Source organism: Fringilla coelebs (assembly GCF_963513975.1).
Source record: "Fringilla coelebs genome assembly, chromosome: 1".
Classification (NCBI taxonomy): Eukaryota; Metazoa; Chordata; class Aves; order Passeriformes; family Fringillidae; genus Fringilla; species Fringilla coelebs.
The window spans coordinates 125,130,514-125,145,799 of record NC_140028.1 but is presented as its reverse complement, the minus strand read 5'-3'; the positions used below and the strand labels follow the sequence as shown (position 1 = coordinate 125,145,799).

General features: G+C 38.4%; 1 protein-coding gene across 3 annotated transcripts in view; it reads right to left on the bottom strand.

Moving 5' to 3' along the window:
• Window positions 1-15,286, bottom strand: part of ETV1 (ETS variant transcription factor 1) — a gene marked incomplete at its 5' end in the record, with an annotated part of 64,138 nt that overhangs the window by 9,760 nt on the left and 39,092 nt on the right. For all 3 annotated transcript variants that reach the window (XM_084216200.1, XM_084216201.1, XM_084216202.1), the window contains 2 exons: window positions 2,304-2,399; window positions 14,358-14,605. In XM_084216200.1, coding sequence (XP_084072326.1) covers window positions 2,304-2,399; window positions 14,358-14,605 — 344 coding nt within the window. The remainder of the gene's footprint in view (window positions 1-2,303; window positions 2,400-14,357; window positions 14,606-15,286) is intronic.

The following is a 15,286-nucleotide window of genomic DNA, read 5'->3' as shown; positions in this document are numbered from 1 at the left end:
GATGCATGGAGAAAAAAAGAGATCACAGGCTTAATGCCAGAGGGAACACTAAGTTATACAGGAATCAGATTAATATCCCACATCCTTTAGACACCGCCCAATCCCAACATTTTGGCCTAAGTACAGGGGTGTTTAATTAACATATACATTCCCAAAAGACTGTTAATCTCCACCTGCTAAAATGAAAAAGCACCCATATTTCTCTATGATTTATTACAAAATGTTTGCTCATTTCCTGTTTGAACTAGCATGGCTTTGACATTTACCCATTAGTTCCTGCAGATCTTCTCCCTGCAAGACTGAAGAAGTACCACTAAGTATTTCCTCCTCACACCCACACAGGTCACCCTCACACACTGCTCTTGATGTTACTTCCAATTAAGATAATTTTGTAGAATTTTATTTTGTCATTAAAAGACACTGTCTACAACGCAGCAGCCTTTCTAGCACACCATTCTGTACACATTCCTGCTATTTCCTATTATGCTAATGTTTTGCTTAACCAGAACTGTACTGCACCTTGGTATCAGTTTCACCAGTGCTACTGAGTGAGACAAAACATCTCCTCCTCTCCTGCCTCCCTCTGACCCTCCTTTTGACTGCCTAAGGATTGCAGAAGGCTTTTTGCCTTAAGGTTAACAATGCTCAGTTGGGCTGGTTTCCCACTGTGAAGCTGAGGAGGAGGCCCACCTCAAAATCCTTTTTTCCAATACATTGTTTCCCTGTTCAACAGACCTGGTCTACATTCATGAATTAAAAAAACATTTTGTTTAATGGGCCTAGATAACCAAACAATTCAAACTGCTTTGTGACTGCCCTGTCCTGCCCGTTATTTACTGCTCTATCTTTGTACCATAAAGTTATCTATTAACTTTGTTCCATATCTTTACTGAAAATATTGAATAGCAACACTCTTGATATCAATTCCTACAGAACTACAATCCATTCAGAGATGATTGCCTGGTGACAGCTTCTTTTAGATCTGTCAGTTGGCCAGGTCTTAATGTATTTAATGTGTACTTTATTGATATTGCTTTGTGCTAACTTCTTAATCAGAATGTAACACGGAGGCAAACTGAATGCCATAAAAAGTCAAACTATATGACACAAGCATCTTTATCAATCAAACTTTTATTTTCAGCAAAGAACAGAATCAGATTTGACATGACCTTTATTCTGTAAAATTATGTTGATTGGTTTCCAAATACAGAAAACAAATATGTAGCTAACATCACTGGTTTTATACGTCATTCATGAAAATTCTGCCACCTCCAACTCCTTACAAGACCATAACATGGAGAAGATGGCTTTTCCCTTATCTGTACTATGATTAAAACTCAAAATCTTTTGCTCTTATCCCTGCAGTTTGTTTATATTTTTCCTGATGTCTCTCATCTCCCTTACCCAGCTTCTAGACTACATATAATTCCATATAAAAAGACTTAGAAATTTCCATCTCCTGTTTTACCTTCATTTTCAAACACTATCTTTTTTTTTTCCCTGTCTTTATTTCAACCCAGAAGCAGATAGGATTTTAGTCAGATGTGTTATCTTTTTGCTTCTATCTTTACACTAGCAAATGAAGTCTTCCTGGAAGACTTTGATTCATACATCTATCTAGATTCTCATCAATCTCAAAACCAGATTCCTCATGTTTCTGAAATTTGCCCCCTGGAAGAAAAACAAACCCTAAACAAACACGCAGAAAATAATATATTGCTAAGACAGATAAACTGAAACAGGCTATAACCTCTCTTTCACAGTCGTATTAGTTTTGTTGGACTTCTTAGTTCTAGTACAGATAAAGTGCTGTCACTCAAAATTATTAATTTTGACAATTATGTAAGCTCTGTCCTACTGAAATCATTGGGAATTTTGGCACATCTCAATTTGGGCATAAAGTGCATCAAAACATTGCAAAAATATTAACAAAAGGAAAAACCCAAAACCTTCACTGAATTTAAAGTAAAAAATGGATTACTTAACACAGTTAACTGAGCCTGTCATGCTAACAGCCTGGAAAATATCACTTGAGCAGAACGGGTGAAACAGACAAATTTTTAAGTGTGTCTTCCTTTCAACTGCTAGAGGCCTTGAAAAGCAGAATGAGTTAAGTTCATAATATAATTGCTTCTATCCTGATCAAGCCATGGCACTAAAAGAAACCAGAAAAAATTCAGTGCATCAGAAACTCAACACTGAAAAGGGGAAGAATGATGATGCAAGTCTTCCCAGGACCAGAGTTAAACCAGTGAGCCCCAGACACCCCCAGGCTTTTAAATTTTTGGACATTTCTCTCATACAAAAATGATACATAATAGAAAACTTAACTTCTGTTCTGTTTGGGTGAGCCAGGAAGCCTTCTTGCCTCATGTAAATGGAATGGCAGCTAGGCACTTCTGAAAGGAGAAGATGACAATGCAAGTCAAAAGACTGTCTGGAATTAAAAGTGTGCAGGTTATCAGTGAGACAAGCTGCAAGCAGAACAGCAACAGAAAAGGATGCAGCTTATAGTGAGAGGGAGCCTGTCAGCACACAGCATTTCATAGCAGCACACACCACGCATGGCCAAGGAGAAAGTCATGATGTGAGGCTCACAGATCCTACCTACTTGAACTCCATACCTCTTGTAAACCACTTTGCTAAAAGCTGACTCCCATGGCAATTACACTTTAGACCATTCACCAAAAAACTCGCACCAGTGACCATGAATATTTTACACCCTGTGCTTGTATATCTATCTTTGTAGCTAATTCAACCCCAAGTTTTTAATCAATTGTGCTGAAAAGACTGCCAGTCACACTGGAGACTTATAAACACTACATTTACACAAGGAATGTCAAAGTGAATTTAGAGTAGGGCAATGCTTTTTAAACTCTGGTTAAGGACTTGAAGGGTTAATGAAATTTTCTGCAGTTGCTAAGCATTTTATCTAAAAATTTTGGTCTATCTCTATCACTCTCCATTTGTATGTGTTTAAAACAAAAATTACACCTTTCAAAAAAAATACTGTGCATATTCTAAATAATACTGATATTTATTTGCTATTCTCCACCTCTACTCAAATCTGCAGGAAGAATGATAAAAGCCAAATAGAACTAAGGAAAAACATATTTTTTAAATGCCTTTTTCTTCCCCGTGTCTTGCACTGTCCCCAAGTAGTCACATCCTGTGCACAGGGACTTGCAAATAGAAACACACCGTAAATGTTTGCCCTTCTAGACCATGTTTAACCTACTTCTTGGATATCAAAAGTCTTGCTCAACAAAGTCTATTTGATCTTGTGATGAACTCCTACCCTCAGCTATGCAATCTGTTACCAGTAACTTGTAACTCTTTAAGAGATGCAAACAGAGGTCGAAAGAGCAGACATTATTTTTCCAACACTGCCTACAGACTCTTTCAGACTGTGATTCCAAATTTCACTGTTCACTGACTAGTGATGAGTATCAAAGATTTGGCAGGATAAGAAAATGAGGTTTTACACTGACTTCACAAACAAGTGAAACACAGGGCAGTAATAATAATAAGTTTCCTCTAACAGTCCATGGTCCCTCTTGCACATCTGTGCCAAACTCTTCATTACCTCCTCCCTCGATAAAACTCTGGGTGCCTGCCTCCTCAGGCCTAGAGAATCTCTAATGTCTCAGGCAGCTATTCTGAGCAACCACAGGAATCGGTGACTCAGTGATCACCCCAGTCAAGTATAGCTCTGCAGACTAGAAGTCAAGGCTACAAGCAGTGCTTCACCTGCAAGGAATCATTCATGTTAGCAAGTAGATTGAATTCTAAGGAGAATGGAAAAATCTACGTAGAAAAGAGGAAGCTGTAGAACTGAAACAGATGCTATTTTCTATTTTAGGTAAAGCTTCTCTAGTATTGGCAGCAAAGCCCTTTTTGACTCATGAACTCCACTCCTGCAAAGTGATAGAGCAGAGTATGCTGAATAAAGAATTATGCATGCATCCACAAAGTTGTCTTCTTAGCCAAGCTGGGGTTTCATCTCCCATGCTCCTAAGTCAATTATAACTAACATCTGGAGTCTCTTTAAGGCAAGCATTGTTTGTACCAACATTACTTAATCTTCTGGTTAGCTTGTGCTTAAACAGACACAGAGGACCAAAAAATACAGCAACGAAGAGTTTATTTCTCGTAAAGTAACTAGAGTCTTGTTATCCTAAAGTGCTATCAGTTAATTTATGACTATCAGAGTGGGTCAGACTCTAATCAAATTGTAGAAACATTTCCAAAGTGATTATTCAATCAAATGACTAACATGGTTAATTAGGAGCCATAAACATTGCTCTGAAGTTCATCAAAGTAATGACTTGCCCAGAAAAATTACTGCTAATTAAATTGCCTGCTGCTTTCATTTCTACCTTATCTAATAAAAAGTCCAACCAATGAAATTTAGTATTGCAGTTTTAAATTGTACTAAATGCTTGACTAAGACCCAGAAGTATTTTTACATGCTAAGCGGAGCTACTTCAAAAGAAAACATTTTAGTGTAGAAATTACAGAGCAATTATATGTTTCCTTCTTCTTAAACCATTGTTTCAAGACAACAAATAAGACAGAAGCAGGCATGAAATACTTCCAGGGCAAGATCCAAGAGATGACTGATTTATCATCTTTTTACAAGTTTTGGTCTTTGAAGAAAAATGTGCCTGGATTTAGACACACAACAAGCTTAGTGCAGACTGTTAATGAAGTAATTCACATTGTAAGGTTACATCAGCTCAAGAACAGCAGAGCCTCTTTAAAAAAACAAAACAAAACAAAGCAAAAAACTAGCTAAAAATATGTAAACGTAAAAAAATTGCTTATTTTTATTATTCTTTAGGAATACTTAAGGGTCATTCTTAATTGCTCTTCTTATTAACAGAAACATAGCAGTCATCTTAAAACAATGAATATGGTCTTATATCCTAGACCATGAAACCATTCTTTTCCCAATAGGTGCTGTTTTATAAAGTACACATAATCTAGACACTGCAAAAATGCCTTCTCATCCAGGACCGCCACAGAGAAAAATAATGGAAATAGGCTCTGCTATGCCTCCATCAAAAGACATCCAAGCAGAAAAAGCCCAAACAGGCTTTGTCAGGACAAGAAAAATCTGCTATTGAACTTAGCAGGCACAGATTCTAAGTTTCATTATCAAGTAAGACACTTGAGTGGTCTCCCATGGTAAGGTAGCTCATAATTATCATGTCAGAATTTAAGGGGTTAGGTCGTCTCAGCCCTGTATAACTCAGAGCAGGTAAAGAATCCTTAAATCATCTTTTCTGATAGCTTCTTAGAGATAAGGATGAGACTTTGCTGCCACAATCCCACCTGCCCAGAAAAAACCAGAATTTCAGCCTGTGTCCCTAGCCAGAATAGACACAGGGAAGATGGAGCTTCTGCAGGCAAAGGGATGAAATGACAAGATTGTACTCTATGGGATGCAGGGACTGACCGTCTTCTTCTGAATGAAGGAGAGCAAAGCAGGAACTGGAAACCTAAACCAGCATTCATTCTTCAGCTGTTCCTGTTTCTGTCTTTACACAGCCTCCCTAACTGAAGGGCAGGTTATGTTACACTCTAAGTCCCAATTACTTTTCAGCTCACTTTATCAACATCAGCTGAAGATCTGGAGGCCCAGGGCACACCCCAGGTGCTGGTGACAAAGCACAGTGCCGTACAGAGGCGTTGCGTTGCACATGTGCTCGTGCAGAGGGAGAGACGTGGAGATGGAGCCTTAGAAGGCACAGACCACCTGAAACAGGGTGGGAGAAGAAGGGAACTGCCTGCCTGGCCTCACCCTCTATGTGGCAGCTCAGGTGAAAACTCTGCTGCACTGGCAAGCAGCTGTCTTAGTCAGGGAGCCTGTTAACAAGACATTCAAATTCACCAAACACTCAACTTAGAGTGAAACATGCCTACTTCCCTAAAGATTTAAAATAAAGTGATAATAAGATTGCAACCTTCTCACTGTTTTCCTGCCCACTTTTCCACTTATACTTTATTACCAAGTAATTCTTATTAGAAGCAGATTCCAAAAGGAACTGTTTCAAAAAGAACCTGGTCCCCAAAACTTGGAAGGAACTTCACTGGAAACCCTGCATTTTTGCTTATACCATGTCCTTCTAAATTGTCCTTTATGTCTGAAAAGGAATTATGTGTACTTTAGCCCTTATTTCATTAATTCAGAGTTTGTGCGTCTATACAGATAGACTTAAATGTGCCACTCTGTCTTCCCATAGACAAGAAATGCTGCACATGCAGATTCTCTCCCATTGTGCTACTGGGTACAGAAAGGCATGCACAAAGTCCCCTGGATAGCTGGGACAAACCTGGTGTCACTCCCACGTGCCAGCCTGACCCTGTGAACACACTAGCCATCCCTTTGGTGCCTTTCAGAGCTTCCCTTGCACTTCTCTGCTACACGAGCAGGTGGTTGTTGTACTGGCAGAGACTTTTAGAAAGTGCAGAGACAAAAGTAGCCTTTTAAAAATAAAATGTTCAAACTAGAACACATCATACTTTTGGCATTAAACTTAAAACATCACAATATCACTGCAAATAACTTTTCTCTTCATGGATTTCCAAGAGCAATGACAAACTGTTTACAAAGGAGCACTTCATCCACCGCTGAAACACATTCAGCCTCCTGGTGGAAAGCAGCTGTTTGCAACATCCTTGAGAAGTTTTGACCAGCTCAAGGGTGAAGATAATAGTGAAATCACCATAAAAAAGGACCTTTTTAGGTAAGAATGGCAGTTCTTCAAACAAGATCACAACAAATCGCTCAGGTAGCACCAGGAGTCACTAAGAAAAATGCATGATTTGTGTTTTGCAGGGAGAAATAACAAATTATTATTTTGGATTTTTAAACCTGCAGAACACATTTAGATTCAAACTCATATCTCCCCAAAATGAGATATTCAGGTAACAATACTGGAACTAATTACAAGAATTATACAAGAATTGCTTGAGCAATTGACCCACCACTCTAATGCTGGTAGATCAAGTTTTAGTTCAACCACCTTTAAAAGCTTTATCCCCTCACAAGCTATGTGATGAACAGAGTCCTAAAAATTGGTCAAGCCCCAGCAATACAAAAGTCAGCATTATTTATTTCAGTAGCAGATTCAGCATGAAAAAATGTAGGTGCCCTGAAATTACATGGGTGAAAACAAATAAAAATTCTCTAAAAATCAATTAAAAAAATTAAGCAATCATTTCCCAAATCATTATGCAATTTAGAAGCATTCAGAATGGAAGGTTTTATTCATTTTCTCTGTCACCAGCCTTTGTGCCAGCAATCTAGGAAAAAAAAACCAAACTTACAAGAATGTGCACTCATAGATACACATACACTTCCTTCTAAAAACAGCTAATTAAAATTGTTACAGTTTAATTCCTTACACCTCATTTCACAAAAACTTGTCAGAGAATTAGGTTTGGCCTCACCGGCTCATGTCTAAGTGGAAATATTACACAGATACAGAAAAAAACTTAAGCAAACATCTTCCTTTCCACAACTTTGTATTTTAGATCTATGACAACATCCAATGCATTTTGTGAGACCAGATGTCAACAGCCTGTCTAGGCTATGTGTAACTTTTTGTACAGCAGAACAGGAAAACAAAGGCTCATACATTCAGCTCTGAATTGAAATTCCACATGGAGCTGATCTTTTGAGCATACTTTAAAATCATGTATTTGCTTTTATTAACCTCAGTAACTGTAAAATGTGTCTTAAACTTTGCTCTCCTTTGAATTCAACAAAAGACAGCAGTATTTTCTCTCTCCCTCGCTCCTTTTGTTGGTAATCTTACTGCAAAAATGTCTGTGTTGCTTTTTCTCCCCCGCCCCATTCCCTGCCTGTAAAATCGAAGTTGGACAAACACTGCACGGCTGAAGTGACATATTTGAATGGAATTCAGACCAACCAGTTCCTGTTTATGTTTCTGATTTGAGAATGTAGCCTTCTCATTCACTATACATTAGAAACACACCAAGGCCATAAATGGTGTCAGGTTGCAGGCAGGCAGGGCCAAGCAGCATTAATCATTACTTTAAGGCAACTGGCAAAAGCAGCAGCTGAGGGAACACTACACCCTTCAGCTCCGCATAAATGGACATTCCAGGGTTTGGCGTGTGTGGGTTGGCTTTTTTTTTTTTTTTTCCCCTTCAGCATCCATTTTATGAATGAAACTTCAGGCTGCACAGAGTCCATTCATATAAAAGCTATGCTCACAGGGCTCAGTCTCTCGGGATCAATTGGTCTTGAGCAAGGCTGATGTGATTGGTTTAAGGCAGGCTTCAGCCTTCCATTACTGATTTAAAATGCAGCCTGTGTCCATTTGACCTGCCTTAATGCACAAAGAGTAAATCCAGACTGCGCTCTCAATCCTCAAATCAAATCATTAGCCAGTGCCACTTACTGTAACTGTAGATTTAGAGGATATTTATCCATTTCTTTGAAAAACAGGGACTGCAGGACAATTTTTCAGATCGTATTGTCTGCCTTGAAAACAAAAATACATATATGGTCTCCTGCCTATATACTCCTATTAACTTGGTATTCAGGCTTTCCTTTGTTCACAAAGGTAACATTGCAAAATGAAATAATTTATAACTACAGGTTTATTTCAGACAGAAATAGTGACTAGAGGAAATCAGCTAGATTGACAGTGAGTGAAAAGTTAAATTTCTGCCCTTCACAGCAATCTTCTGAAGTCCAGGTTTCCTAAGTTTCCCTGTCAAATGCTCTTATGTTCTGCCGCCATACAGTCCGACAGCAGATTTGTGTTTTAAAAGCAACTACAAAGTCCCATGCAGCTTAACTAATGAACAAAATTCATACTCATTCAGTGAAGCAAAGTTCCCAAAACACAGGGATGAAGTACTTTAAACCACAGGGAAAACTGCAAAACCAAAATTGAGGTGGGGAGAGTTCTTAAACTTCCTAATTCAAGAGCAAAACCCTGTCCCTTCTCCCCCTCCTGCCTTTATGCCATCTGGATTTTCACTGAGAACAATTGTACTTTTGTGTATAAGAATTTCTTTAAGGCCATAAGGAGATGCAGTTGTGAGATGTGTGTCCTGAAGCACCATACCCAGGAAAAGGATGGAGTCAGTTCTGTTTCACAAAGCATTTTATAAAAATGTGTTCAAAACAGCCTGATTAAAAAAAGGGGGGGGGGGGAAAAGAAAAAAGGAAACTTGGGAAAAATTGAGGAAAAGACTCAGCAGCTGGAAGACTTTTGAGGTAAGATACAAAATCTCAAGTCACACTGACAGAGCACACACACAATCCATCTACAGTGATTTAGGGGTGGTACATTAATACCAATAAATTGTTTTCTATGAGATGTAGCTATGAGCAATGGAATGCAACCAATCAAAGAAAAAATTTAGGCTTATGATCAAGAAATACTTCTTAACTGTGAAGTCTATCTGTCTGTGAAATAATCTCCCAGGGGAAAAATAGCAGTAATAATACTTAGCAATCACACAGAACTTTAACTTTTCAGAGCACAGTATAAAAATTAGCCAATATAATCAAAAACAGTAGTGGAAGCACCCATCACTTGTGCCACTTTAAATGCAGCACTGGTCAATGCATTTAATGCAGCACTGGAGAATATCCTGGAAAAATCAAACCAGCATTGCCTCCAATCCTCCAATTGACTTTTTCTCTTGACACTAGCATCTCCAAATATCTGAATTTTGCTTCAGAAGTACAACAGAATAACAAACTGTTTAAAAAATAAATGGGGGGGGGAGGGGGGGGGAGGAATGAATATAACCTGAAGAAATTTTTTTCCCCCTTGAAATTTCAATTCAACACTTTCTCCCAAATTTAAGAATATGCTGGCTGATGCCTAGGGAAAAATGTGCTACTAAGGGTCTTTTTCCACCTTAATACCCACAGATTTGCTTTCCAAAAAACACCTCATCAGGTATTTGAGAGGACTCTTGCATTTTATTCTGTTTCCCATCATTAGGTAAATACATGTACAAAATGGATGGCAGAATGCTACCAGCATTCTATACCGGTAAGAGCAAACTTAGGAGGTTAGTAATGTCATAATTAACTTCCTGCACGAACTTTATATAAATCCTTTGCTGCAAATATGATACAGCCTTTTGCTCCATCACTCTTCTCTTGAGAGCACAGGTCAAAACTCTGTGGAAAGGAGAGCCATGCTACAGCTTAGCAGGTGGAGCACCTACTTCATTTGTTACAGGGGATGGAAGTTGTCTATGTACTGAGGCAGAAGTGTTCAAGAAAAGAAAAGATAATACAGCTGAATGGTCAACTTTAGGCCCCAGTAAAGCCATTCCAGCTCCAATGAGTTTTTTCACAGTAGCCACATTGCTTCTGCCAGATTTTTGGTATTATGTATTTTTATACTGCTTATACTGAGACCCTTATCTGATGTTCCCATCATTCTTCATCTAGAAACACAAAGGAAGTCCCTAGGAGCTAGGATTTGAACATAGGTAGCACATAATGTCATTTTAAAAATCACCCAGTTCTAACTGGGTATCCAAAACAAACAGGTTTATGTATCTGATTTTTCTCTCAGCCTCCACTCATTTCTCTTACCAGAGGGGCAGTTGCCCATCCATTCTCACTTGCCAACACAAGGTATTTGCTTGGTTTCAGGAATTAAAGGGATGAGCAACTCAGAAAGAAAGACATGGAGGCTAATAATTCTGTCTGGAGAGTTCATTCTTTAAGTGATGTGACTAGTGTCTTGGAAGTGACAGGGAGAGAATCCAAATTTTCTAAGGTCCGTTCAAGCGTATTAATTGTAAAGCTACCCTGAAATGAAACTGTGAGAACAGCCCTGGTAATGCCTGTAACGCATTCAGGAAGTACTGAATCTATCTAAATTTCAACAGAAAAATTCCTGGCAATCAGTAAGTAGTGGAAACAACAGTTCCACCTCTATTCATCTCCATTACCACTGTGACAAATTTCAGTTTCCAAAGACATGGTTATAAAAATTTCTCAACCGAAATAACTATTTCAATTTTGCAAAATAACTATTTTCGATTGGGCAAAACCAAATTATGGGCAATTGGGCAAAAACAAATGTAAGATTTAATAATTTAAGATGTCGCTTTAAAACATGATTTTTATTGATACACACACAGCTAGAGTCATACCTTACTATATTTGCAAATACTCTGTAAGAAGGGTTAAGACTGTGAAGGTCCTGCTCAAAAAATAAAGCACAGAAGAGACAAGCTATATCAAGTTGGGCCTTTTTGTTTAAGCACCTGAATACATTACTGAATTCTAGAAGTGCTAACTGTACAGGAATACCCACTATTAGGCCTTGTAAACAAAGGTCTTGGGAAGCCTTTTGGAGTATATTCATTAATTATGCAAAATCTCAAAGGTCTGTATATCCCTGGCTGCACTTGTGTGACTGAAGTTGCTAGATTTACCATCAAGTACTAAATACATCTGACTGTCAGACATGGGGAAAAAAAAAATCCATGATTGGACCTATATGATACACTGTGACTTCTAGAAGCATGGATGGATAAGGAAGAGCCTCTACTCTGTTGACATTTTTCTTTTTCCATTATCTCAAACATCTCCATTATCTCTATTCTGCAGTAGAAATTGCATACCTGCAATTACAATTACAACTAATTGATCTGCCATTTCCCATGTCATAATTAATGTCATGTTTTAATAGAGTTGTAATCATTCTATAATAATGCTTTTCATTCATCAGCTTCCCACAAAGTATAAAAGAATAGTGCACAAAAGCAATGAACTTTTATGAGTCCCTTTCAAAAACATCCCAAAAGGAACATCTCAGTGCATTACAATGAACTTTTTAAATGTGTTTCTATATTCTTATCTGAGCTGAAATAAAATACAATGAAAAAAAAAAGACTTTTTACTCTGGCATTCCTCTTTCCCTGAACATCCATAGGTGAAAAATGAAATCAATGATTCAGTGACAAATACATTATGTTTCCTAAGGGGTTATTTAATGTACTCTTAGCAAGGATGGAAAATGATGGTTTCTGGAGAACAGATGGTAACAAGACAAAATATCAACAGACCACAGTTGTTGACTGCAATTTATGGAGTGTACAGATGTGTCAACTTAAATGCAGTGATTCTGAGGCCAATAAAAGTACTTCCTGATACCAACAGATTAATTTTTCATGACCACTGGTTACACAGCTATTACATTTTTAAAAACTAATCATTCATCTACAAAAGAAGCAACAATTTTGCTTGAAGATAATTATTATAAAGTGGAATGTTGTTCTTGCTGGCACAAAATAAATAGACATGACAGGACTGGATACAAGTTTGTACATCTTCATTTCAGAATAAAATCTCCTGCTTTCTTCCATACAGAATATTCCAAAGAAAGATGAATGTTAGCAGCCAATCCAGATTTAAAGTAACAGTATGCAATAAGGAGATCTACCTTCTGAGCCAAATAAGAAGCATATTTACAAAAGGGCCTTTTTTTGACCTTTAATTTAGCAAGATGAATAACGGTGCTTGTGGAGGTTGCAAGGGACTGGCAGTGCCTGAAGCTGCAAACCCATTTATTATCCTCTGCCACATGAACTACGCAGTCTCTCCCATATGCTCTAGGACCAGAGACACATAACTCCACAAAGCCACAGATCATAGAACCTTCATCAATGAATGGGTTGAGTTCTGGATCTGATCCTTGTAATTCCATTTCACTTCATCTTGTCTTATATTTCAGCTTGGAGAAATATTTCACCCCTGGTCCCCTCCCTGTTAAGGGCTAACTCAAATTTTCCTAACGATTGGTTTTTTGCCTGTTAAGAATAAGAAAGGAAAAAGCAGCTCTACTTTCCAAATTCCCCCATTCTAACATTGAGATCAACTCTACAACAAGCACTTTGCATTAATGGAACCACAAAATACCCCACCAAATAGACAGTGTTAAGTTAGCTACAGAAAGAAAATAAAAAAACTGTTCTACACTATATCAAATTGCAGGATAGCCTTTCATGAGCTAAAATTTCAAAGGACACTTCAACTCAGCTGTCATATAGCCTTTGGAAAATAAACTGCAAAAGCATCTAGCCAGAGACTGAACCAGAAAGAAAGCCCAGGGAGTACAGCAGCATCAAGAAGAATGGAGAGTCAGACTGAAGTCAGACAGAGCCATCCATTCCCCCTGCCCAAGTCAGCATGGATGTGTATGAAAGCAATGCACCCTCCTCCAGAAGCACAGCTGGGACACGCTGAAATCCTCCCCTTTCAACAGTGTGGCATGCACAAAGCAGGACTGAGGCAGACACTGAAGAGGAGCTGCAGAAATCACTTACATTAAAACTGAACAACATTTTGATTGCATTATCTTGGCTCCATACCAATCAACTGTTTAACTAGAGCATTCCTCATGTTTTAATCTCAGCTTCTTTTCATACCACCTTTCCAGCTTTCTTCTTTGTAGCTTCCTTCACCTTGTTACTTGCTACTCATTACTAAATTTCTTTTTGACTCCTTAATTTTCCCATTCTTTTCCCAAATATAATATAAATATTATGCTGAAATTTTGTCAAACATTTACAGTGTTATTCCCTTGATTTATTTTTCTATCTTTCCTATTGCTTATCTTTTCTATTTTGATCAGAAGCTACTGGGAGCAGACTCTGCCACCACCTCCTTTGTTTTGTACTGTAGAGCAATAAGGTTCCATTCCAGTTGCTCCATAAGCACAATCATAATAAACATTATTAATAGCAACAGTGTATTCTCTACATCAGCAACCTGGCATCTCAGATTATGTACCTCCACAAAACACAGCAGTATGCACAAACTGAGGAGCTGACACCAATTTGGCCGATTCTTCTCCCTCATCGGTTTTATAGCTGTATAAGCCCCACTCCAGTGGAGTTACTCCTGATTTAAAGTAATGCAAGCAAGAGGGGAAAGAGTTCTCTATTTCTGGCACACAAATGGAAGAACTCATAAAATGGAGCACACAAATTCAGAGGTCAAAGATGAGACAGTACAGAACAAGTTTCCCTCTTAACAAAGCAAATCTGCACCCATTACTTTCTTCCTCGACTTCTTTAATGTTTCTGGACAGAGATTTCTAGAAAATGAAGCCCTTTAAAGAGCAAGAAATGGTGGCACGAGTCACACTGTGACTGTTACGTAGCAATCTTAATACTCTGCAAACTGTCTCAGACATAATTTGTGTTGTGTTTGACACTTGATGTAAGTGTCAAAAGAGCAAGTTTCAATTCATATGATCAAAACATCAATAGCACTGGTTTGGAGTCAAATATTGTTTTGCTGTGCAGAGCTAAAGGAGAATCTCACCTACCTGAATCATATGCAAAATCCCTAGGTTCCTGTTTAATCATCAGAGGAGGGGGGAAATTTTGACTGGCTGCACTGCCAACCATAGCGTTGTGTTCATACACTGGATCATGGTACTCCTGCTTAAAACCTTGAGGTGGGAAAGGGATGTTTGGTTCAGACATCTGGCGCTGATATATTGGACGTCCTTCCCTTGGCATTGCAGGCAAAGGTGGGAAAGAATTGCACGGTTCAGAGAGCTGGCGGCGAAATCTAGAACACAAATTAGAGAGGTCATGTAAAGGACTCCAGCTACATTCCATTTCCCAAAGATCTTCAGAAGTCATTATTAGTGCCTGTATTGCTTTCTCAATAACCAACATTTTGCTTATGATTATGCCAAGTACTCCCATCAGGATCACTGCCATTGTACAACAGCGGCAAGCAAAGAAACAAAAATCCCACCTATTAATACCAGCTCTAAGACCCGTCCCCACCACATCCTCTTTGCTTTCAATATCTTCCCTCAACAGAAGAGACCAACAGGAAATGCACCAGCTTCAAATCAGTAGAAAGACAGACATTCTACCACAGTAACAAGAAGGAGGCATAGTTAAGAGTTCTCTGCTCTTTCACAAATGTTAGCAACATCTTACTCATACTCTAATATACTCTTACCCATCTCACTGTTACACAGAAACCATTCTGACCACAATAAACACATTTTTAATAGAGTATTGTCTGCTCTAACATTTGGAAACATTTCAGTGTAAAAGTCCACTGTCCTGTCCTCCCAGGGGTAGTGTAATGGGATTCGCAAGGATGGCACCGCACTCCAGCTGTAACAGGAAGGGAATGTCAGCACCCAGTAAAAGGAGAGGGTACAAATTTTTGCTACAATTAATTACTCTCCTGCTTTAACTTTTCCCCTTAGTCATTTCTACATTAAAGTTG